The sequence below is a fragment of the Panthera tigris genome, chromosome A2 (assembly GCF_018350195.1).
Source record: "Panthera tigris isolate Pti1 chromosome A2, P.tigris_Pti1_mat1.1, whole genome shotgun sequence".
Taxonomy (NCBI): domain Eukaryota; kingdom Metazoa; phylum Chordata; class Mammalia; order Carnivora; family Felidae; genus Panthera; species Panthera tigris.
The window spans coordinates 58,577,405-58,600,737 of record NC_056661.1 but is presented as its reverse complement, the minus strand read 5'-3'; the positions used below and the strand labels follow the sequence as shown (position 1 = coordinate 58,600,737).

Sequence of the window (23,333 nt, the reverse complement as noted above, 5' to 3'; positions counted from 1 at the left end):
TGATGTGGGTGCTGGTTACGCAGGTGGGTTCGACTGTGCGAATTCATCAAGCTGTGTTGGGAGGTTTTGCACTTTTCTGTTAGTATGTTCTATTTAACACAAAGTCCGATGCAGCGGAGGAAGGCAGGCCTACCTTTAGGCACCAGCGGTGTCACCTGCCACTTCCTCTCTGCGTGTTCCTAGGCCCTGCACCCTGCATGTGTTCTAGCACTTGCCACGCTGTCTTGTGGCTGTTGGCATCTGTGACTGTTTCCACTTCCAGACTGTGAAGGTCTGGAAGCAGAGTCCTCACTGGTCTGATTCATCAGGGGTGATTCATCACCCAGGGCTGGGGATGCAGTGTTTGGCATAGAATAGGTGCCCAATAGATGTTTGCAAGAATAAAGAAAGGAAAGTGTGTATGAGCAGGCAGGAAACAGTGACGCAGCGGGGGTTCCGGGATAGGCCTCTTGGTGAAAGCTGTGTTTGGAGCATGAGCAGGATGGAGTGGGCAGCCCACAGGACGGGACATGAAGAGGTGGGGCTTCTGGACGGAGACCTCCACGTGACTGTGGGCAGTGGGGGGGAGGGCTGTAAAAATAGGTTGGGGTCACATCATGAAGGACCCCGGATGACTGGCTCACAGCGTGGCCTTCCATTAGGATAACATTGGGAGTTCTTGAAGGGCTGTCAGCTGGAGAAAGACTTGAGCTTGAATGTCCAGAAGAGTAACGGTGCCATTAAGAGACAGAAAAAATTCAACTGAGCCACGACACTTGGGGAAGGTCGTGAGTTTAATTCTAGACCTGCACATATGAAGTGGAGATGGCCAGCAGATGATTGAAAGTGTCAGACATGGAGTTCTGTGTCCCACAAGATGACAGCCACCACGATGTCATGAGCATCTGCTATGTGCCAGGCTCTTTTACATAAATTATCGCTAATCCTTGCAGCAATCCTGCAAGGTAGATTATATTATACATTTTATAAATGAAGAAACTGGGAATCAGGTTAAATGAGCTGCCAGAAGCCATGTAGCTGATGGATGAAGTCAGAGCTCTGAAGTCTCTGCTTTTCCCCCACGCCATGCTGCCTCTCAGATCAGCTCGGAAGAAAAGTTTGAGAGAGTGTGTGTGGTCAATGGTGCCAAATGCTGCAGGCCAGGAAGGACTGGAGGAGAGCCCTCCAATTGTGGTGTGAAGGACACCTGAGTTATGTTGAATGCACTTTTCCAGTATTGCCGTGGAAACTGAAGCTGGGTTACATGTGGAGTGGGGCCACAGTGAATGCGGGAAGTGGAGGAAACAGGTATAGGCCGCTCTTCCAAGAAGTTTCCTGAAAGAACATGGATGGTTTAAGAGTGAGTGACTCCATCATATTTCTGGGAGGAGGAGAACTCATAACACGTCCCTGAGGGGTGCAGCAGAAGCCAGGTCCCAGAGGTGGTTGGAGGGTGTGTGGTGGGAAGGGCCGCCTTCACTCCGTGTTCTCGGAGGAGTCGCCCTGTGGCTCTGGGGTGGAGTGACTTCCGGTCGCATGGTGAGTGAGCAGTATGTCTTGTTGGAAGAATTGTTGACCGCCAAGTGCTCTGAGTAACCAGCAGGCTTTTCTCCCGAATGTGGGGAGGCTTGCTTGGTGTCGGGCTCTACCTCAGTACCAGAGAGTCAGACAGAGAGGGGCTTACCACTGAGGACGCAAGACCGAGGCATGGCAAGTGTGACGTGCATGCCGAGAGAAGCTGCCAGAACATTGGGGATTTGGAGGAGGGAACAGGTAACAGTGACCTGAAAACAACGCAGCCAGAAATTGGCCCATGTGGGGAAGGAGCCCACCCCCCTGATCATTGTGGGGAGCAGCCCTTTGCCTACTGAGCTGACTGCTCTGGGCCCAAAGGACTTTTGAAGATTGTTGAGTCCAGAAGTTCTTCCCCAGGTGACTAGCGCCACTTTTTGGTAATGGGACCGGCATAAAAATGGCCATTTTGTGTGTTCTCGACACTGCTGGAAGTGAGAACTGGAAGACTGTATTGCCTAGAGATTTAGGACGGCCTTTCTTAGCAAGAATGGGCTTTTTATACCTGTGCTGGTGGCACCGGGTCCTCTGATGAGGAAACAAAGAAACTGAGAACCATTGATCCACTCCAATTATTTTCACAGATAAGAAAAGGGCCCCAAGGCAACCGAGTGGTTTGAGAATCACTTGCTCTGGCTGTAAGCACTGGGTTTTTAGATCTAGAGGAACCTGGTTTGAATTACAACTTCACCACCTACTGGCTTTATAGGCGTGATCAAGTCACTTAAGCCCTTGAGCCTTGGGAGTCTTCATCTTTACAATGGGGACAGTAGTAATTACATTTTTCAAGTTAATAAAGATGTGACAGAGAAGCTAGTCCATTGTAATATATCATACTATAAGTGGTACCTGCCATTACTGTTGACCAGCCGGATCTAATAATATAACTGCCATTGTTCCCATCACTCCCCAGAGGTCCTGTAGGTAATTAGTAGTACACCCAGCTAGTAGTGGTAGCAGTAGGACTCGGCTTCCTTGCAACACTGTCCGTTAGTCTTACGGTTTTCCACCATAGGGTGAGAGGAGGGGTTAATCACAGGCTCTGGAGATAGATGCTGTTACCACTTGGGTTCTGCCATCACCACCATCATCACCTGGGCCGTCACCCCCGTCACTACCACCGTGTCCTCTGCCTCGGCCACTGCCACCTCCATACCACTGCCGCGTCATCCCACACTTCCCTGCGCCTACTCTGTGTATTGCTGAAGGTCTGTTTCTTTACCTCGCGGTCTCATCTTCGCAGAAATTCTCGCTGTTACCTCACGGTAACCTCTGAGATGAGGAGGGAGCAGAGACTGCCCCCTCTGTTGTGCATGCGGAGAGGCCGTGGCTTTCCTGGGCCCTGTGGCCAGCTTCCCTGGGAAAGATGTCTGCGCCAGGGGCCCTGCAGAATGGGCTGCACAGCTCCTTTGCTATGTACAGTGTCTAAGTTGTGTCACGTAGGTTGGGTGGGGGCGTGGGGGGGGGTAGTGTTTATCACAGGTGAAAATGAGGAAGCTCAGAGAGGTTACAGGATGGCACCAGGTTTCACAGCCATTCAGCTCTGGGTTCAAGATTTAGACAGGTCTTCCTGAATCCACATTTGTGAAACAGGAGTAGTACTTATCTTGCAGGGTAGTTTTCAGAATCACATGAATTGATAGAGTATTGCCAACAAACTCTCTTTCCGTCTCTGCAGCTGGCTTTCTCGGTGCTCCGTAGCTAACACTTGCTGAGTGTTCCATGTGCCGGGCACGGGCCAGACACCTCACCTGAACGGCCTCCTCTGACCTGCCCAGTGAGCTGAGTGATAGAATGACAACCGATCTCGTTTGAATCCTTGCTGTCAGAGTGCCAGGCGTGTCCCAAGTGTGTCACACGTTCTAATTCATCACATCCGCGAGACAGTCCCACAAGGCAGGAGCTGTTAGCATCCCCATTCTATGGGTAAAGACATAGGCTTTGAAGTTGGCAGCAGCTGTCACGTGAATGGTTTGGGGTCATGGCAGTCAGTCCACCGTCCGTGGGCCCAGGCAGGCTAAAGCAGGGATCCGTTGTTCATCAATCAGCCGAGTACTGTTTGAATCTGTATTAAAATGATCCACCGTGGAATTTTCACTAAAGCAGAACAGTAGACTAACAACAGTACAGTGAACCTCTCTGTTCCTGGCCCCTGAACTTAACAATTTGGCCACATTTGCTCATATTTATTCCTTTTTTCTTTTTTTCTTTGCTTTGAAGCAAATCCTGGTGACCACGGTATTTCCCTCTACAGACTTCAATACGTGTCTTTGAAAAATATGGACGTTTTCTCATATAACTATAGTATTGTCGTCTTGCCTCAGAGAATTAACATTGATTTCCCTGATCTCCTCAAAAATACCTTTTCTCAGAGTTTTTGTTCGTGTTTGTTGCTAGTGTAAGTCAGGATCTGCTAGAGTTATATCGCACTAGAATTGGTTCTTAGGCTTTTAAGTCTTTTGTCACCCAGAATAGACACTACCCCCTTTTTTATGCCAGCGACTTGTTGCAAACACTCCTTAGGTTTGTATTCCCCTCTTTCTCCTTCATGGTGTTGAACTTGGCCCAGAGAGGGGAAGAGCCAACTGCGTACCTCGGTAAGAGGGGTGAAGGGATCATGTGGGAAGAAGGGCTAACCTCAGTGGTTAAGTCGCTGTTCACGGCTGTGGATTTATGTCACTCCCTCCATTACTGTTGCTAGGGTCCTTTTAAGCTCGGGCTCAATCAGTATCTCCTCTTGAAGTGGTTTCTGCACCATTCCTGACAGCAGTTGCATTAACATGCCGCACTTCCTGTGCCGTGGTTATTGTCTGTTGGTTTTCCCCCCGGCGCATTTAGTCTCCTAAATAGGTCCTTACGGCTTGAAGAGCCAGAAGTGCCTGTCCATCACGTATGCAGGTTACCACCTATCCCTGCTGGAAAAGACCCAGTTAAACAAATAATTTTAATTAAATAGGCACTCCATGGCCTCTCCTTTCCCTTTCCTTCTCGGCTCTTCCCTTACCAGCTTCGATCAGCTCCATTTGACTGGGTGAATGAATTCCTTTGGGCCCTCCTTCGGCCCTTGGCCACGGTGGTGGTGGGATACTGCAAACAGAATCCGAGATTGCCCTTTGGTCTCTTCCTGCTGGTGCTCTGCCCTCCCACTGCCCTGGTGACCAAGCCCTATCCTGGTTACTGAACTCATAGCTCCTGTTTTTTTGTCCTTCCACCACAATGGCGGCCCCTGGCTAATCTCTCTCTTGAACTGAAACCGTAACCTCCCCACTGGTATCCTTTTTACCAGACCCTTACCTATGATCTGGTATCTCCTTGTTGCAGGAAGACCGTTTCTAAAGCCTGTCAATGACTCCCTGGTGCATTCAGGAGAAAGCTGGGATTCCTCAGCCTGGCCTGTAGGGCTCTGTGATCTGGGACTTGGCTGTGTGTGCACCTGGCATGCTCTCTGGCCACATGGCCTCTCTCCTGACATTAGGATCACCCTAGAGGCCTTCTGTGACCCCTTCCCTCTGCTCCTTCTGTGCAGGGCTACCACCTGAGCTAACTTACTATTTTGTCCCCAGAGCAAGCTCAGTGCCTGATGGACATAGATGCATGACATAGTGGCTCAGCAGTCAGGAGAGGTGACAGCCCAGAGCAGTCAGCAGTGCTTTGGGCTTTGGTACATAGAAGTAGGTGGCTGTGGTTGTCAGAGTGTAACTGCTTGTTGCTTGGTGCCAGCGGGGGAGCCAGAACCTCTCTGTTACAAAAACTCTGCCTTGGTGCATTGCATCATGAGAATGACCCAGTCATCTTCTCAGAGCTTATCGGGCTGTGGGGCAGCATTGCCTTTTAAAAAAATGCTTATACTTATTTCTTGAGTAGCACCTGTCCATAGTAGAGAAACCAAAAATTTCAGAAGAGCCCAAAGAATAAAACTAAATTTGCCACATCAGCACTCTGCCCACCTAGAGAGGTAATCGTTAGCATCTTGGTGGACACTGCTGGAAGTTGTTTCTCTTACGGTGACATTGGTCGTGTTATAATACAGTTGACCCTTGAACCATACGGGTTTGACCTGCACGTGTTCACGTCATACACAGATTTTTTTACTGTATAGTACTGTAAATGTATTTTCCTTATGATTTTCTTAATATTTTCTTTTATTCTTACAATAAAGTAAGAATACGATAGATAATGCCTAGAATGTATAAAATATGTGTTAATCGACTGTGTTATCAGTAAGGCTTCTGGCCAACAGTAGGCTATTAGTAGTTAAGTGTTTGGGTAGTCACAAATTATATGTGGATTTTCACACATATGTGGAGAAAGGGTTGGGGGGGGGTGCATCACTACCTTTAACCCCTGCGTGGTTCAGGGATCAGCTATATTTGCAAAAATGGGAACATAACCGTAATGCTGTTTAGTAACCATTTTAAAACTCAATCTGTTAGGAACCATTTTCCAACATCAAATCTGTTTCTACACTTAATTAGTTGTGTACTCCTCCTTCTTATGAATGCACCATAATCTACTCTTTCCTATCACTGCATTGCTGTATCGCCTTAGGCTAACCAAAGGCGGATGGTGTTCTTTGACCATCTTTATAGCTGCCTGAAGTCCGTTATTTTCTTTGGAAAAATATTTATATTTAGAATTGCAGATCCTGGGCCGTAGACTGTGTCCATCCCTCAGGCTTGGGGTTACGCCTTGCCAGATTGCCATGCAACGGAGATCGTAACAGTTCACGCTTCCTTCAGCAGCACATGATGGCGCCAGCCTCCCGGCCTTTCAACAACATTGGCCGTTTTCCTTTTACTTTTTAAAATTAATTACAAATGTAATGCTTGTTTGCCAGAAGTTCAAGCATAATGAAAGCATGCAAAGTGTGGCCCCAACTCACCAGGAAGAACACTGGTCGGTGTGCTTGCAGCCACCCCCTGCCCGGGCAACTGTCAACCTTGTGTGTATGAAGAACCCAGACATGGATTGTTTTTACAGTTGGTGTCATAGTTTATTCTTCGCTAACTTGCTTCTTGCACCTAGCAGTAAATCTTAGACAATGTTGCACGTCACTTCCCTTAGTCCCCCCAGATCAGCTTGTTCCTTTAATGACAGCATTAGGGGATTGGCATTATTTATTTAACCGTTTTCCTGTTGGGTGGACATTTAGGGTTATTTTCAGCCTTTCACAATTAATTTTAATGAAGACATCCAAATTTATCTACAGAAATATATACTGACGAAATGGTCTGAGAATTTCCCTAACCCTAACCCAACCCTAACCCTAACCCTAACCCAACCGTAACCCTGTGAGGTGGTAAACTTAAAAGCTCTCCCTTCCCCATTTCAGTAGCTTTTAAGTGTGTTCATTTGATGGGCAAAAATTGGCCTTTTGAATGTGTACTTTTTTAACCACTAATTAAATGATCATGTTCGTTGGTTTATGAAAGCCTGTTTCTGCACTGTAATCACTGTCGATTCCCCAGCCAAAGGGCTCTTACCTGATGCAGGATGTTTTCCCGTCGTCTCCTCAGCTGACGATTAGTTAGCCTGGGACTGGTCACCGCAGGTTGGAAAAGCGTAGGATTGGGGTTCACCCCTGGGTCTGACTCCTTACCTCAGCTCTTGCCAACTGTGTGACCGGAGGCAAATTGGTTCACTTTTATGAGTCTGGGTTCCTCATCCTCCCGGGACTGGTAACCACAGCCTGTTGGATTGTGGCAAAGGACTGAATGGGACAACTCTTGAATGTGCCTGTCACGGCATGTGCGGGTGTTCGCCGGGCTCCCTCCTGCTCAGACGGTCCGTGCCGTTCATGGACAGTTGTGGTTGTGCGTTATTCTGGAGTCTGCTCAGGTGTCCTGGGTGTACTGAGACCACGAGCCAGAGTAACAGCTGTCATAGAGCTGGCCGGGACCAGCCTGTGCGGTGTGCCAGAGAGGTGAGGACCAGCCTCCCCCTGTTTCCCTCCCCAGTGAAACTGTCACCCTGGTTCTCTCAGGCTTTCCTCCCAGGGGGTAGTCTAGTGGTTCTCCTTTTGGTAGGTTTTAGCTTGTCCCTGTCTCTGCGGGTCCTGGAACTGGAGCCAGTGTGCGAAGGTGATAGGGATGGGGTGGGATGGAGCTGTGCCATTTTGCCCCCACAACCCCCCTGAGGGGACATTCCCCCTGGTGGTACTGCCTGGGCTGCCTTTGGCTGTCTCACTTGAGTTCAGCTCCACTGGGCTTTGTGTGTGCTGCCGGGAAGCCACACTACCTTGTTCTGCATGCAAATGGCCAGTGGTTTGGGACCCAGGAACAGGACCTTAACCCCTGTCCCTGTTAATTTTCATCTAATTGGAGTGGACAGGGCCATTTTTAGCTTTTGAGATGTGTATGTATCCTGTTACCCGTACAACATACTGGGTCACCTCTGAACTTCATGTCATCAGCAGATTTGATCAATACACTGCCACTCCTTCCTTTAGTCATGGATAATGATGCTGAGTTGGAAGGAAGATGCCACACTCTATGGTCAACCATCTGTCCTCACTCTCCAGACTTTGCAGAATGGGAGTGCTACTCCAGGTCCCTTCTGCCGTTGGGTCCTCCCATGGGTGCAGCATGGGACAGAATCCCACTGACTCTGTTCAGTGTCCCAGTCACTGTAGGCAGTGTCCCCATCACTCTGGGCGGTGTCCCCATCACTCTGGGTGGTGTCCCATCACTCTAGGCAGTGTCCCCATCACTCTGGGTGGTACCCCCATCACTGTAGGCGGTGTCCCCATCATTCTGTGTGGTGTCCCCATCACTCTGGGCTGTGTCCCCTTCACTGTAGGTGGTGTCCCCATCACTCTGGGTGGTGTCCCATCACTCTGGGCGGTGTCCCCATCACTCTGGGTGGTACCCCCATCACTCTAGGCGGTGTCCCCATCACTCTGGGTGGTGTCCCCATCAGTGTAGGCAGTGTCCCCATCACTCTGGGTGGTGCCCCCATCACTCTAGGTGGTGTCCCCATCACTCTGGGTGGTGTCCCTATCAGTGTAGGCGGTATCCCCATCACTCTGGGCAGTGTCCTCATCACTGTAGGTGGGATCCCCCTCACTCTGGGCGGTGTCCCCATCACTCTGGGTGGTGTCCCCATCACTGTAGGCAGTGTCCCCATCACTCTGGGCAGTGTCCCCATCACTCTGGGTAGTGTCCCATCACTCTAGGTAGTGTCCCCATCACTCTGGGTGGTACCCCCATCACTGTAGGCAGTGTCACCATCATTCTGTGTAGTGTCCCCATCACTCTGGGCAGTGTCCCCATCACTCTGGGTGGTGTCCCCATCACTGTAGGTGGTGTCCCCATCACTCTGGGTGGTGTCCCCATCACTGTAGGCAGTGTCCCCATCACTCTGGGTGGTGTCCCTATCACTCTGGGTGGTGTCCCCATCACTGTAGGTGGTGTCCCCATCACTGTAGGCGGTTTCCCCATCACTCTGGGTGGTGTCCCCATCATTGTAGGCAGTGTCCCCATCACTCTGGGCGGTGTCCCCATCACTGTAGGTGGTGTCCCCATCACTCTGGGCAGTGTCCCCATCACTGTAGGTGGTGTCCCCATCACTCTGGGCAGTGTCCCCATCACTTTAGGTGGTGTCCCCATCACCGTTTGCGGTGTCCCTATCACTCTGGGCGGTGTCCCCATAACTCTAGGCAGTGTCTTCATCATTCTAGGCGGTGCCCCCCATGACTTTATGACAAGAGCGTGGAAGTGTGTCTGGATGGCTTGTTTCCCACCAGCCTCGGCTTCCTTCTGGAGTCTGCCACTTCCATTTCTGAGTACTTAGACTATAGAATTCTCTCAGGGATCTGTGTCTGGCTGACCAATCTGTAGTTTTCAAAAATCCACCTTTTCTCCTCTTTGCTAAATTGGACATTGTCTCGTCTTGGGCATCTTCTCATTTTCTCTGAGTTCTTGAGATTGCCAGCAACGAGCATGTCTCTTCTGTAAGTTAATTCAGAGCTGAGATGTGATTCATCTGGATCAGGAGATTTGAATTCATTTAGTGTGACTGGATGTTCTCTCACAATCTCTTCCCCGTCTTGCGTTTCAATTCCCTCATATCAGTGTTTGATTCACCCTTTTCAGCCTGAAGATTGTTCTCCTTGATAGAAAATGGGAGTTTATAGTTCTTTCTCTCCGTCATCTGTTAACTGAACACCTTTCACCCCAATATGGGCCTATCCCTTCTTGTTCCTATCGCTCCTGATCCAATTTTAAAAGCCCCTTTTTTGTCCTTAGCATTTTCCAAAAGGCTCAGCTTGCCTGGGCCTCAGCTTTCCTGACCTCGTTCTTACAGGCTGAGCCGTTCCTTAGTTATTCCCCATGGGCTCTGCACCCTCCCTGCCCTGCTAGATGTGGTGACCCCACAGGTCACAGGCTCTCAAGGCTCCCATGCCGAGATGCACATGGCAGAAAGCCCCTCTGCCCCCAGCCAGGCACTGCCCTCCCTCCCAGGAGATCTGACATGCCCCTTGGAGCAGCGAGCAAGGGACGTGTCTTGATCTTTAGGTGCACTGGCCTGAGGACAGCTGTCAATCCCTTTCCCCTTTATTGAGATCATTCATGGTTGTGTTTCTCAGAAATGAGTTTTTAAAGACTCCGATCCCTCTTTAGCCTCCTCTCTTTATAGACCAGTGGTTTGTGACAGGGGTGATTTTGTCCTCCAGAGGACATTTGGTGATGTCTAGACATATTGCCTGTCAGGACTGGGGGAAGGTGCTATTGGCATTAGTGGGGAGATGGCTGGGATGCTGCTAAACACCGTGCAGTGCCTGGGACGGCCCCATGACAAGCGATCACCTGGCACCAACACACTGACAGTGCTGCGGTGGGAGACCCCGTTGTAGAGGAACTTTGTAGGCCTCAGTGTCACCCAGGATGACAATTACAGATTTCCCCTGGGGAGTCCTGGACCAGGCGGGGCTGCCTCGCCCAGGTGGGGCCCACAGCTTCAGCACATTAAGGAGCACACATAGGTGATTCTTAGACCTCCATTTGAGAAGCACTGTTTTAGGGTTTTGGGTAAGAGCCAGAAATTCATTAGAATCTTTCTTCCTGGTGGGAGGGCCCCAGGTGCTCCCATGTTTAGACCCTCCCCTTTTTGAGCCGTTAGGAACTCTGAGATCACACAGTGCCTTCTCTCTGGGGGCTAGACTTAGGTCCGGCACCTTGTTTCTTTGGAGAGCCCAGGTTTTCATCCCTGTCTTCTAAAACCTAGGGACCAAGTGAGACACCCTCAAGCGGATAACAACCACAGATGCTGCCCCATCACCACTGACTCTTTCCCTGGGCGGTGACCCGCTTCAGGAGGGGTGCTACTAATCTCCCACTCGGTCCTCAGCTCGGTCCTTCCCTCCTTCATTCTAAAGTTGTATTTGTTTGGACGGGGGCTGCTCTCCCTCTCCCTTCTGGGCAGGAGTGACAGAAGTCTCTAATCCTGGGCTGTTCTTCTTGCTTACTGGGACACAGCTGGTTGTAAACAGCCATGGCCATATGAGCCCCTCTGTGTACCTCCACTGGCTGGTTCCCCACACAGGGAACATTGTGGGTTGCAAAGCTTTTCAGGCTGCGGCGTGTTTAGGCTGTCAGAGACTGCTACCCGAGCCCCGTCATCTCCTCTGGATGAGAAACCGTGCTGGAGCTGGTACACGGCCACAGGCCTGCTTGCTCTCCCCGTGTCGCCTGAACAAGACCTGGTGATTGCTCAAGTGCGTTAAGTACAAGGTTTGTCTTTTTCCCTTTCTCTCCCTGCCTTGCTGCATCTGTTCTTTCTTTCGAGTCCATTTTTCACTGCATGCCTCACCGATATCTTCGGTGGTGTTGGCAGAGTGAGTGCTGAGGAGGGAAGACTTCATTGTCTGAGGTCGGAGAGACCTCGCGCGTACTCGCCTCCTGTCCTGCCTGGTGCTATTGATTCGGGGTGTGAGATGGCAGTTCGGCTGAGCGCTGGTTCAGGTTGGTCAGCCAGAGGAACCTAATCCGCAGGGCTGGGGCTGGCTGGCGCACGGCGATAAGACCCTGGTTGTCCATGCCGCTTTGCTGGCTCTGTGGTCCCTGGCAGCCATCACCGCCCAGCGGGTGGGATGGCTTCTCCCAGAGGACTGTGGCCTTGCCACCAGCTATACCGGCTTTTAGATGCCATCTGTAGCTCTTCGTTGAGTGCATAGGAACCAGGCCCTTCACCTGAGGCTTTATGGAGTGGACGCCGTCATTCCCACTGGACAGGTGAGGATTCAGGGCCTCAGGGACTATAAGCAGTCGTGCAGGGCTGCACAACCTCATAAATGGTGGAGGTGGGATTTACACTGAGGGCTGGCTCATTCTGGAATCTTTAGTCCGGCCTCCACTGTTCAGGCTGGGATTTGTTTAACTTTTTGAAGGGCGAGAAGATGTGGTTTCAGAAATGGAAATGGCCGTAGCCCGGCAGAAGCAACCAGGTCGCTGTGCCTGTTCTGCAGACCGTCCTCTCTACCAAGTCCTGCACTTGGGAAGGGCTTGTCCGGGAGCTCGCTGCTGTCCTGGCCCGTCCCTCACAAGGCAGCCTGTGGAATGCAGCTCTCTGGTTTGCTGATGACCTGTGGTGATTTTCTGCAGCTTTGTTCCCATCCTCAGGGTCAGTGAGCGTGCTCGTTGTCTTGCTGCACCTGCGAGAAGCCTTAGGAACAGAAGTGGGTCATGGATTTGGCAGGGAAAACTTCACAGAGTCAAAGGTCAGAGAGCTCGTGCAGGGTGCCAGCAGTACAGGACGGGCCAGGCGTGCGTGCCAGGAGCTGCACAAGGCCACCTGTGACCACACTTCCACATCAAGGGCTTCCCACCCCCTCAGAGTGCATATCTCTACACAAACCTCCTGCTTCCCCTGGATGTGCACGGTGAGCCACCTGCCCCCTGTGCTGGGAAATGTGAGGGCTGCTGGGCTCTTTATTCTCCCTGACTCTGTGTTTCCCGCATTTAGTCCATTCCTGTGCTTCCTAAATAGTTAAAAATTGTCCTCTGCATCCCCAATGCCCCGTCATCTCTTACCTGCGAAAGCAGTCACCCCGGAAGTTCTCCTTGCCTTTAGTGGCAGTCTCCATAGTCTAGACTTCTTATTGCCACAAATTGACCCTACTAATCCCCTGCTCAAGATGTGGTCCTAACCATCCTTACAGACTGACCATCTTGGTCCTGGGCACTCAGCCCTGAGCTGCCTCTGTTCACAGCTCCTGCAGCCCCACCTCTTCCTCTCCCACCAGCAGCACTGGCCTGCAGGAGCTTTGGGCTACACCCGGTGCTTCTTCTTGGTTCTTGTCTGCAATGTGCTTCCCCTACTATCATCAGTATTCATCTCATCAGTTCTTCCATCCCCTGAAGGCAGCTCAACCATTTCCTGCTCCAGGAAGCCTCTCTGGATCCTCTTGGCAGAGCTATGTGTTTCCCAGCTTCTGTGCTGGCCACCACATCCCGGCATTGCCTTATCTCTTGCCCTCGTTTGAGCTCCCGGTCAGGAAGTGATTCTTATTCCCACATCACGACACCCATATCCAGAATCCAGAGCAGGCAAAAAGGGGGAGGAGAGGGGTACTCTGTAGAACAGTCCCTCCCACCCCAGCACTGGTCCTGGAGGAACCTGACGGCCCTTCCCCACAAGGGAGCTGGCCCTTCTGAGGGAAGGGCTTCTGGCCTGCTCATCATTGGCAACTCAGCTCTTCACTTGACACCTGCACCTGCGGCCTCAACACCTGTGGGGGAAGGTGCAGGCGCACGGCTTCTGCCGCATCTGAAAGTGACATCAGACCCTCCCCTTGGACACTGAGAACCCCAGTGATGACTCAGGGAAAGCATTCCAGTTTTTATAGGATTTAGAACCTCCAGGGCTTGTAGGTGAGGGCTCTTGATGGCATCACGCCTTGTGCAGTTTTAAATGAACCAAAATCAGTTTAGAGGTGTTTCAGTTGTTCTTAGAAGCCTAAAGTCCTGGAGTTGGAACTCAAGCACAGGGCGGTTATGTTATTTACCCATGTTAAACAGCTCATGAAAGGTCTTTGAAAAACAGCATTTCATATTTTGCTTGAATTCACGCACTGTCTCACCACAATAATTTCACCACGCAAACCTGTAGGATTCTGCGCTTTCTGCTCTTCTCCCGGGAGGAACATAGGTCGTTTCATTGTCTCCTGTTACAATGGTCAGACTCGGCACATATTTTAGATACGCTAGTAGCATCTGAGGAGAATGCCAGCTAGGGGCAGAATAAATAGAACATGTCGTAGAATCTGCTAGTTCACTCCTGGTTGTTGGTTCTTAGCTGGTGACGTTGCCTAACCCAGACTGATGGTACTTGCAGGATAACCTACTCTGTGTCAGTCACTGTGTGGGCGCTTGGAAGGGTTAGGCCATGCAGCCTGCTCCTTTGTAGATGCTCAGTAAACGTTTGCGGTGTGCCTCCCGAGCAAATGAAAGAGAGCTCCCAGCCACCTCTGAGGGAAACCTGCTTTCTCATCAAGTTTTCACCAACCCCAGGATCCGGAAGCACACATAACTGCCATTGTGAGTGGGAGGCGCCTGGAAAGGGGCCTGGTGGGTTCAAGTGATACAGAAGCCACAGCAGAGGTATCTGGGAGTAGAGTTAGTGTGAAGGCTTCTGAGTCTAGTTAGAAGAAACTGAGCTCAATTGCCAAGACCCGGGATGTTTGCCCGTACGTGGGAACTGTGTATGAGGTAACAGATTAGTCTGCCAGAGCTGTGACAGTGTTGTGTTGTCATTTCTGGTATTTGTATTTTGTGACATTTAAAAAAGTGTGGTGAAGTATAATTGTTAACATGTTGTGTTTTGTCAGCAGTGTTTTATTGAAAATATCGTGCTTCCCTCATGAATATGTGATCTTAAAAATGTAGGCAGCTCCTTTAAATGTGGTATTAATTATGTCCTGTGACCACGTCCCCCCTAGTGTACTGGAATATGCATTGGAAACTGGGATTCGCTTCACAGGAATTCATTTTATAGCAAACCCTGACAGAATACGTTTATTCCATTAAGGTAAACACCCCTGTTTTCTTTTAGATCGACTCCAATATGTTCGTGATTGAAGGGAGAGTAAGGATTATGAGGAAAGCTGCATCAGTAGAATTTAAAGAAGGAAAGCAGACCCACGACTCAACAAACAAAGGAATGTGAAGGGTACATGGAGTCAAGGAGGCATCCGAAGGGCTTCTTATAGGAGGGGCATCCACGTGATGAAGATTTTAAGTCGCTGGGCTAGAACAGTCAACTGCTGACTGGGATTCTGAGGCCAAAATCAAGCCTCTGCTTAAATAAGAAAAAGAGGTAGAAATGTATGAATTTCCTTAGTTTTCTTTAAAAAAATTTTTTTTGAAGTTTGTTTTGAAAGAGATAGTGAAAGCACGAGTGGGGGAAGAACAGACAGAGAGGGAGAGAGAGAATCCCAAGCAGGCTCCATACTTGCTGTCAGTGCAGAGCTCGATGTAGGGCTCAAACTCACGAACCATGAGATCATGACCTGAGCAGAAACCAAGAGTCAGACGCTGAACTGACTGAGCCCCCCCAGGTGCCCCTGAATCTCCTTAGTTTTCAAAAAGAAACTCCAGAAGGGTAAATCAGAAACTAATGAGATCGTTACCCATAGTGGGTGAATGGAAATGGGCCAGGAAGACGGAAGGGGATGTGACGTCTCCGAATGTGCCTTTTATGTATAGTCGACTTGTGAACCATAGTAGTGTGTTGCTTCTTTGACAATTGCATAAACAAAGATGGAGTGAAAAATTAATAACGACAGAAATAAATGAACCTGTCTATCAGGTAGATGCCACTCCACACAGAGGAACAGTGTTAATTTGAGGGGACTTCTAGTGTGGACAAGATGGCTAGACTCATTTCTCCTTGCTCCTTCTCACTAGGTACAATTATGCACTCTTAAATAAATGGAGAGGCAACCATGGGAGAAGTCTGAAAGCTAGGGAGAGGAAGGGACACTGGCTAGGGACTCTTGGACTAGAGGGTCAACACAGCAGCCTAGGTGTCCCCTGATTGCCCCACCCAGTGACAGAGAACAACCCAAGGTCAGTATCTTCAGCCCCTAACCTGTGGCAGACAACTGCCCAGGTAGGCTTATCGTTTCACCAGATTGGCAGGGAGTCCTGTCAGCCATACTGGATAGGCCCAGTGGCCTCAGTGAGGGAGACCAAGCAGGAGTACCACAGATGAGTGGCCCCAGGAAGCACTCTCCTTCCCTATGGGCCAGAGACCCTCTTCTTCCACCCAGAGACCCCAGTGGTTCAACAGCACCAGCAGGGGCATCCTGCCACAAGTGGCCCAGACTGGGAGCACTCTTTGTCCAGTCAGTCAAAATCTCCTTTCCCCTACCTGGAGATGCCAGGTTGCTAGGAAGTCCTGGTCTGGGAAGCATTCTTTGTCCTGTGGACCAGAGAATCCTTTCTCCCACCTAGAGACACTGGCAGCCTGCTGGCACCAGCAGGGGACATCCTGCCACAAGTTACTGGAGCAGTGGTCCTTGTGTACTGTAGGTCAGAGACTTTCTTCCACCACCTGGAGACCCCGAGAGGCCTGACGCTGGCAGGACAGATCCCTGGCTGGTGAGGAAATAAGACAAGGAAGTACCGGCCAGGAATGGCAACCAGTGGGTGTCAAGGAAGTACTCTTTGTCCTCACAGCCTGGGAGAGGCACTTTCTGCCCCCACAGGCAACACCAGCAGGGATCAATGAGAGCCCCTGTGGCCTCTGATGAAGCAAGAAGACCAGAATAGCACAATAAAGGCTCTGATTCAAGAAGCTGAGCAAATTCCAAAGAAGACAAATCTAAAGAAATACACACCTAGAGCGATAATGATGAAACTTGTAAAAAGTGAGGACAGAAGAATCTTGAAAGCAATCAGAGAAAACCAATGTATTCTTTACAAGGTAACACCAGTTTGAATGACAGTGGAGTCTCATTTAAAGCTATGAAGCCAGAAGGAAGTGGCATATTTTTCAAGTACTGAAAGAAAAAAAATTCATAACCATGATTTCTATACCTGGAAAAACTATCCTTTATAATGAAGAGAAAATAAAGACATTCTCAGATTACAGAAGACCAAGAGAGTTTGTTGCCAGCCAATCTACCCATAAAGAATGGCTAAATTTGGGCTCTTGGCTGGCTCAATTGGCAGAGTGTGCAACCCTTGGTCTCAGGGTTGTGAGTTCAAACCCCATGTTGGGTGTAGAGATTGCTTAAAAATCTTAAAAAAAGAATGGCTAAAGTAAGTTCTTCAAACAGAAATAAAATGATAAAAGAAATAATCTTGGAACATAAACAAGAAAGAACAATGGAAAAAACAAAACTATGGATAAATACAGTAGATTATCCTTCTCGTGAGTTTTTAAAATCACATTTGATGGTCGAAACAAAAAATTAACACCATCTGATGTGAGGCAAATGTATGTAGAAGAAATATGCTCAAACCTAAGGTGTTAAAAAGAACCTACATGGAAGTAAGTCTTCCATGCCATATTGTAAATTGTAGAGCATTGATACCTGTAGATTATGGTAAGTTACATGTGTACATTATAATGCTCAGTGTAACCACTAAGGGAGTTTTAGGAAGCAATATACTCAAAAGCACTAGTAGTAAATCAACATGGAATCCTATGAAATGTTTAACCCATAGGGAGGCAAGAAAAGAAATGGAGAATGAGAAACAGCGGACAATCAGAAAACATAATGCAGTGACTTAAGCTTTAACATGGCAATTACTTAAGCTTTAAGTAGTCATAAGTAGCACTACTTAAGGTTTCAGTAGACCTAAGCTTTCATGTGGCAATAATAACCTTAAAGGTAAACAGTTTAAATATACCAATTGAAAGGCAGAGGATTCCAGAATAGATTTCACACACACACACACACACACACACACACACACACACACACACACACACACGGCTGTGTATTAGAAATGCAGTGACATAGGCTGAAAGTAAATGTGTAGAAAAAAAGATATGTCATAGAAACATTGATCCACAAAACGTTGGAGTGGCTATATTAATATCAAATAAAGTACTTAAGAACCAAGAAAATTTCTGGACGCAAGGAAGGACATGATATGAGGGTAAAAGGATTGCTTTGCCAAGAAGACATAGCAATCCTAAATGTATATGCACCAAAGAACAGAATCTTAAAATACATGAAGCAAAAACTGTAGGTCTGAAAGGAGAAATACACAAGCTTAAAATAATGGTAGGGAGGACATCAGAGTTCAAATGATAGAAGTACTAAACAAAATCATCAAAGATGTAAAATTCCTAAACGACACAACTAACCAATAGAATCTAATTGACATACAAAGAACACTCCAATGATCACAGAATGCGTATTTTTTTCAAGCACGTATGGAACCAAGACTATATCGGAGGCCATAAAACAAATGTTAACGAGCTTAAAAGAATTAAAATCAGCATATCAAAATATGCAGGATATAGTTTAAGTAGGTAAAAGGGAAATTCACAGCAGTGAATACTTACATTAGAAAAGAAGAAAAGTTTCAAATTAAAGGTTTTATCTCAAGAAACTAGAAGAAGAATAAAATAAAGCCAAAGCAAGCAGAAGGAAGGAAATAATAAAGAACAGAAATCAATGTAACTGAAACAGGAAAACAGTAGAGAGAATTAATGAAAGAAAAAGCTGGTTCTTGGAAAAAAAATTAATAAAATTAATAAACGGCCAGCAAGACTGACAAAAATAAAGAGAGAAGACGTGAATCACCAGTATCAGAGAGACAGGTTACATCCCTGCAGACTCCAACACAGCCATTAGAAGAGAATAAGGTAATACTACAGACCCCTTTATGCTCATAAATTTGACAACACAGAAGAAATGTACCAGTTCCTGCAAAACCACAAACTACTAAAACAACCAGGATGAAATTGATAACCTGAATAGTTCTATAACCACTCAAGGAATTAACTTCATGAATTTGAAACCTTAGAAAAAGAAAATTCCATGCCCAAGTTGTTTCTCTGGAGATTTCTACCAAAAAGTTAAAGAAAAATTAAAACCCAATTTACATATTCTTTTCCAGAAGAGAGACCAGTATTACTTTGACAAATAGTATTACCAAACCAGTCAAAAACAAAAGGAAACTATATCTCTCATGAACATAGACACAAAAATCCTCAAAATATTTGCAAACCAAATATATAACGCATATATAATATTGTTTATTTAAACAATATAACACTGTTATATTTGTGTGTGTATACATGTATATGTATATATGTGTATATATGTACATATATGTATATGTATGTGTGTATATATATGTGTGTATACACACATGTATGTGTGTGTATATATATACATATATATATATATGTATATAGAAAGGTACATGACAAAAATCAGTACCCTTTATGATAAAAACTCTCAGAAAATTAGGACTAGAAAGGAACTACCTTAACTTGTTAAGAAGAGCATGTACCAAAAAACCCTATATCTAACATCTTATATAATGATGAGATAGTGAATGCTTTGACCCTAAGATCAGGAACAAGGCAAGGATATTTGCTTTCACTACTTTTACTTAAACACAGCCTGGAGTTAAGCCACTGGTAAGACACTAACCACTGCAGTAAGGCAAGAAAAATAAATTAAAGCCATGTGGATTAGAAAGGAAAAAATAAGCTGTGCTTATGTGCATGCAGACATGGTCATCTACATAGAAAATCCTAAGGAGCTCTAAACACACACACACACACACACACACACACACACACACACACACAGATAACAAAACCTCCTAGAACTAATAAGTGAGTTTATCAAGGTCACAAGACAACAGACAAAAATTAATTGCATTACAGATTCCTGTATGCTAACAACATCTGGAAACTGAAATTAAAACCACCATGCACCATGATGCATAAAGGGAAAAAAGGATACAGTGGACCTCATCAAAATTTTAAACTTTTATTCTGTGAAAGAGTCTGTAAAAAGATGAAAAGAGAAACTACAGACTGGGAGAAGATATTTGCAAACCATATAGCAAAGACAGGACTGGTATCTAGAAAAATAAGGAACTTTCAAACTGTACCAGCTAAATAAATAAATAAAAAACAATCCAATTAGGAAAATTAACCAAGGGGATATACAGATGGCAAATAAGCACATGAAAAGACATTCAGCATCATTAGCCACTAGAGATATGCCAATTAAACTCACAATTTGATATCACTACTTACCTATCAAGATAGCTAAAATTAAAAATTGTGTCAACACCAAATGCTGATGAGTATGTGGAAAAACTAGGTCACTCATGCATTGTTGGTGGGAATGTAAAATAGTACAACTGCTCTGGAAATAGTTTGGCAGTTTCTTATAAAACTAAGCTTGCAGTTACCGTAAAACCCTGTGATTACACTCTTTGGCATTTATCCCGGAGAAGCAAAAACAACATTTATACAAAGTGAATGCTAATCGAAGCTTTATTCATGATAACCAAAAGCTGGAGTCAATCCAGATACTCTTCAACAGGTGAATCATAAACAAAGGTGGTATGTCCATACGTAGAATACTACTTGGCAATAAAAGATACAAAGATGGATCTTGGATGAATCTCTAGGGAATTAGGTTGAGTAAACAAAGCCCAGTTCACATGGTTAAATATCGTGTGATTCCATTTCTATAACATGTTTGAAATGAAAAAATTATAGAGTTGGAGAACAGGTTAGTGGTTGCCAGGGGTCAGGGATATCGGAGGTGGGTGTAGAAGAGAAGAAGGGGAGTGTGGTTATAAAACATGGAAAACAGTGGCCCCGGGTGATGGCGGCACCGTGGAACTTATGCGTGTGATAGAATTGCATAGAACTGGATATGCGCAAATGAGTGCATATAAAACTAGTGAAATCTGAGTAAGACTACTGGATTACATCAGTGTCGCTTTCCTGGTTGCGATGTTGTCCAATAGTGATTCAGGGTGTTCACACTGGGAGAAACTGGGTGAAGAGCTAAATGGATTTTTCTGTATTATTACCAACTTCTGCCTATAAATCTATAATTATCTCAGAATAAACCATTTAATTATGAATAAAGCGGGGTAACTTTTAAATAGAGTACTCTGTACATCCTCAATGAAGTGTATTCTAAGGAAGAAGAGAAATCTTGAACTTCAGGTAGTAGGTTTGTTTTCAGCAGTAGAATTGGTGTGGCAGTTCCAAACTGTTTTATTTGCATCACAGGACTGAACAAATGAGCATTGATGTTATGAGGAACTAGAGTTCTCCCTGGAGGAGAAGGAGGTGCAAACATGGGACGGGGGAGGACAGTTAGAGCCCTGTGGTATTGCTTTGAAATTAGAGGAATTAGCACAAACCCATGGTTTTAAAGAAATGCATTCTTCTTAGCTCTGTTCCCTGAGAGAACCCCGAAAATAAAGACACCTCAGTAAGCACTCCTTTTTCCTAGACCTTGATTTCTAAATAACTGTTTCTAACTGAAAGGAACCAGTGTCCCCTGAAAATGGGCTGTTCCAAGAATGGAGCAGGGTGTTGACAAGCTGAGCCTAGAACATCTTACTTTGTAAAAAAGTAAAGATGTGTTTAAAAAATGACGAGGGCATGTGAATCTACCTAGGACAGAGGAGCCATCTTGAAAGAGATCCCACTAGCCAAATTTGGAATATCTTGTTTGAGCAACAAAATGAGTAATGACAGAAATGGAGTTATAACACATTGAATTTTAAAAAAAGAATCTAGGTCCATACCGATATAAAAATATATAGAAACCAAAGGAGAATAAGGAACAGAAAACCGTTTTTAAGAATGACAACTAATACATATAGAAAGAATAATAATCAGTGTTGCCACTCTTGTAATAATAATTCAGGTAAAACTCATGAATTCATCTAAAACTACTAAGTGCAAACTGGTACAGCCACTCTGGAAAACACTATGGAGGTTCCTCAAAAAAGTGAAAATAGAACTATCCTACGACCCAGCAATTGCACTACTAGGCATTTATTCACAGGATACAGGTGTGCTGTTTCGAAGGACCACATGCACCCCCATGTTTATAGCAGCACTATCAACAATAGCCAAAGTATGGAAAGAGCCCAAATGTCCATCGATGGATGAATGGGTAAAGAAGATGTGGTATATAGATACAATGGACTATTACTTGGCAATCAAAAAGAATGAAATCTTGCCCTTTGCAACTACGTGGATGGAACTAGGGGGTATTACGCTAAGTGAAATTAGTCAGAGAAAGACAAATATCATAGGACTTCACTCAGATGAGGACTTTAAGAGACAAAACAGATGAATATAAGGGAAGGGAAGCAAAAATAATATAAAAACAGAGAGGGGGCAAAACATAAGAGACTCATAAATATGGAGAACAAACAGGGTTACTGGAGGGGTTGTGGGAGGGGGGATGGGCTAAATGGGTAAGGGGCATTAAGGAATCTTAATCATTGTTGCACTATATGCTAACTAATTTGGATGTAAATTAAAAAGATAATATAAAAAATAATAAATAAAAATTAAAAAAATAAAACTATTGGATGAAAGCCTGTTGAGAAATTGGATAATCATATGGTCTTATAACATCACTTCTCAGATTACTTATTGCTTATGGAAGGAAAAGGATATGGTTGCAGTTGTATATTCCTAAATTAAAAAATCACCTCAAAACTTAGTAGCATAAAACAACCACTCTATTATGATCATGGATTCTGGGTGTCAAGTTCAGAGGGGGCATAAGAATAGCTTGTCCCTGCTACATACGGTCTTGGGCCTCATCTGGGAAGATGTGAGGGCTGGGGGTGACTTGATGGCCAAGGTTGTTTTCATGGCTGGGGGCTGGAATCATCCAGAACTGTCTTTCACTCCTACATCTGGAAGTTGATGCTGACTCTCAGGACCTCAGCTGGGCAGACCCGTTTCCATGTGGTCTCTTAGTGTAGCTGTTTTAGGCTTCCTCACAGCATGGCAGCTGGGGCCCGAGAAAGGAAGTAGAAATGCAAGGCATTTTACCATCTAGTCTCCAAGGTCACATCATGTCCGTTTCACCATATGCCATTGATTAAAGCATAGAGTGCCACCCATGGTCTGGGGAAGGGATATCCATCTCACTGTAGTGTGGGAAGAGTTTTCTGTCACCTTATAAACAGAGCATGTGGACAGGAGACACTTGTGGGGCTATCTTTAGAAAATACCTCCTGTTTTAACACTGGAGAAATCTAGGTGGTTACCACCATAACTTCTTATCCCCAATAACGGGACACACCGAGAAGGGCATCGCGTTACTTATGTCATTTCTCTACTGAGAATGTTAACCTAAATCCAATCATGAGGATACAGCCATACAAATCCAAAGTGAAGGACATTCTTCAAAACAGCTGCCCTGGACTCTTCAAAAATGTCAGTATCCTGAAAGGCCAATCAGAGGGTGAGACCAGTTTAGATTAAAGGTGAGTGAAGGACCACGTCAACCAAATCCAACGTGTGATCCTCGGTTGAGTCCTGGGTTGGGGGAGTAGGGACGTTTTTGCGACAGTTGGAAAAAATCAAATGTAGATCTTATACTAGAAAAGTATTCTGTTGATGTGCAGTGTCCCAGGTGCGGGAGTAGGGAGTGGTTTATGTTTCCAGACACAAGATATCAACATCCTTGTTCTCAGGAGGTACAGCCGAAGTATTTTGGGGTGAAGTGTTGATGACTGCAGCTCATGCGCAATTAGCTTCAGCCAAAAAGCATGCGTGTGAGTGTGTGGATGTAGCTGGAGACA

At 46.3% G+C, this 23,333-nt stretch overlaps 1 protein-coding gene across 5 annotated transcripts in view; it reads left to right on the top strand.

Annotated features, from left to right (window-relative positions):
* Positions 1-23,333, top strand: part of CHCHD6 (coiled-coil-helix-coiled-coil-helix domain containing 6) — a 249,168-nt gene that overhangs the window by 138,650 nt on the left and 87,185 nt on the right. For 2 of the 5 annotated variants that reach the window (XM_042962416.1, XM_042962393.1), the window contains one exon: positions 14,602-14,836. The exons of the other annotated variants lie outside the window; for them this stretch is intronic. In XM_042962416.1, the coding sequence (XP_042818350.1) occupies positions 14,602-14,715 (114 nt within the window). In that variant the 3' untranslated portion in view covers positions 14,716-14,836. Of the gene's footprint in view, positions 1-14,601; positions 14,837-23,333 lie in introns of those variants that run through there. 5 annotated transcript variants of the gene reach the window in all.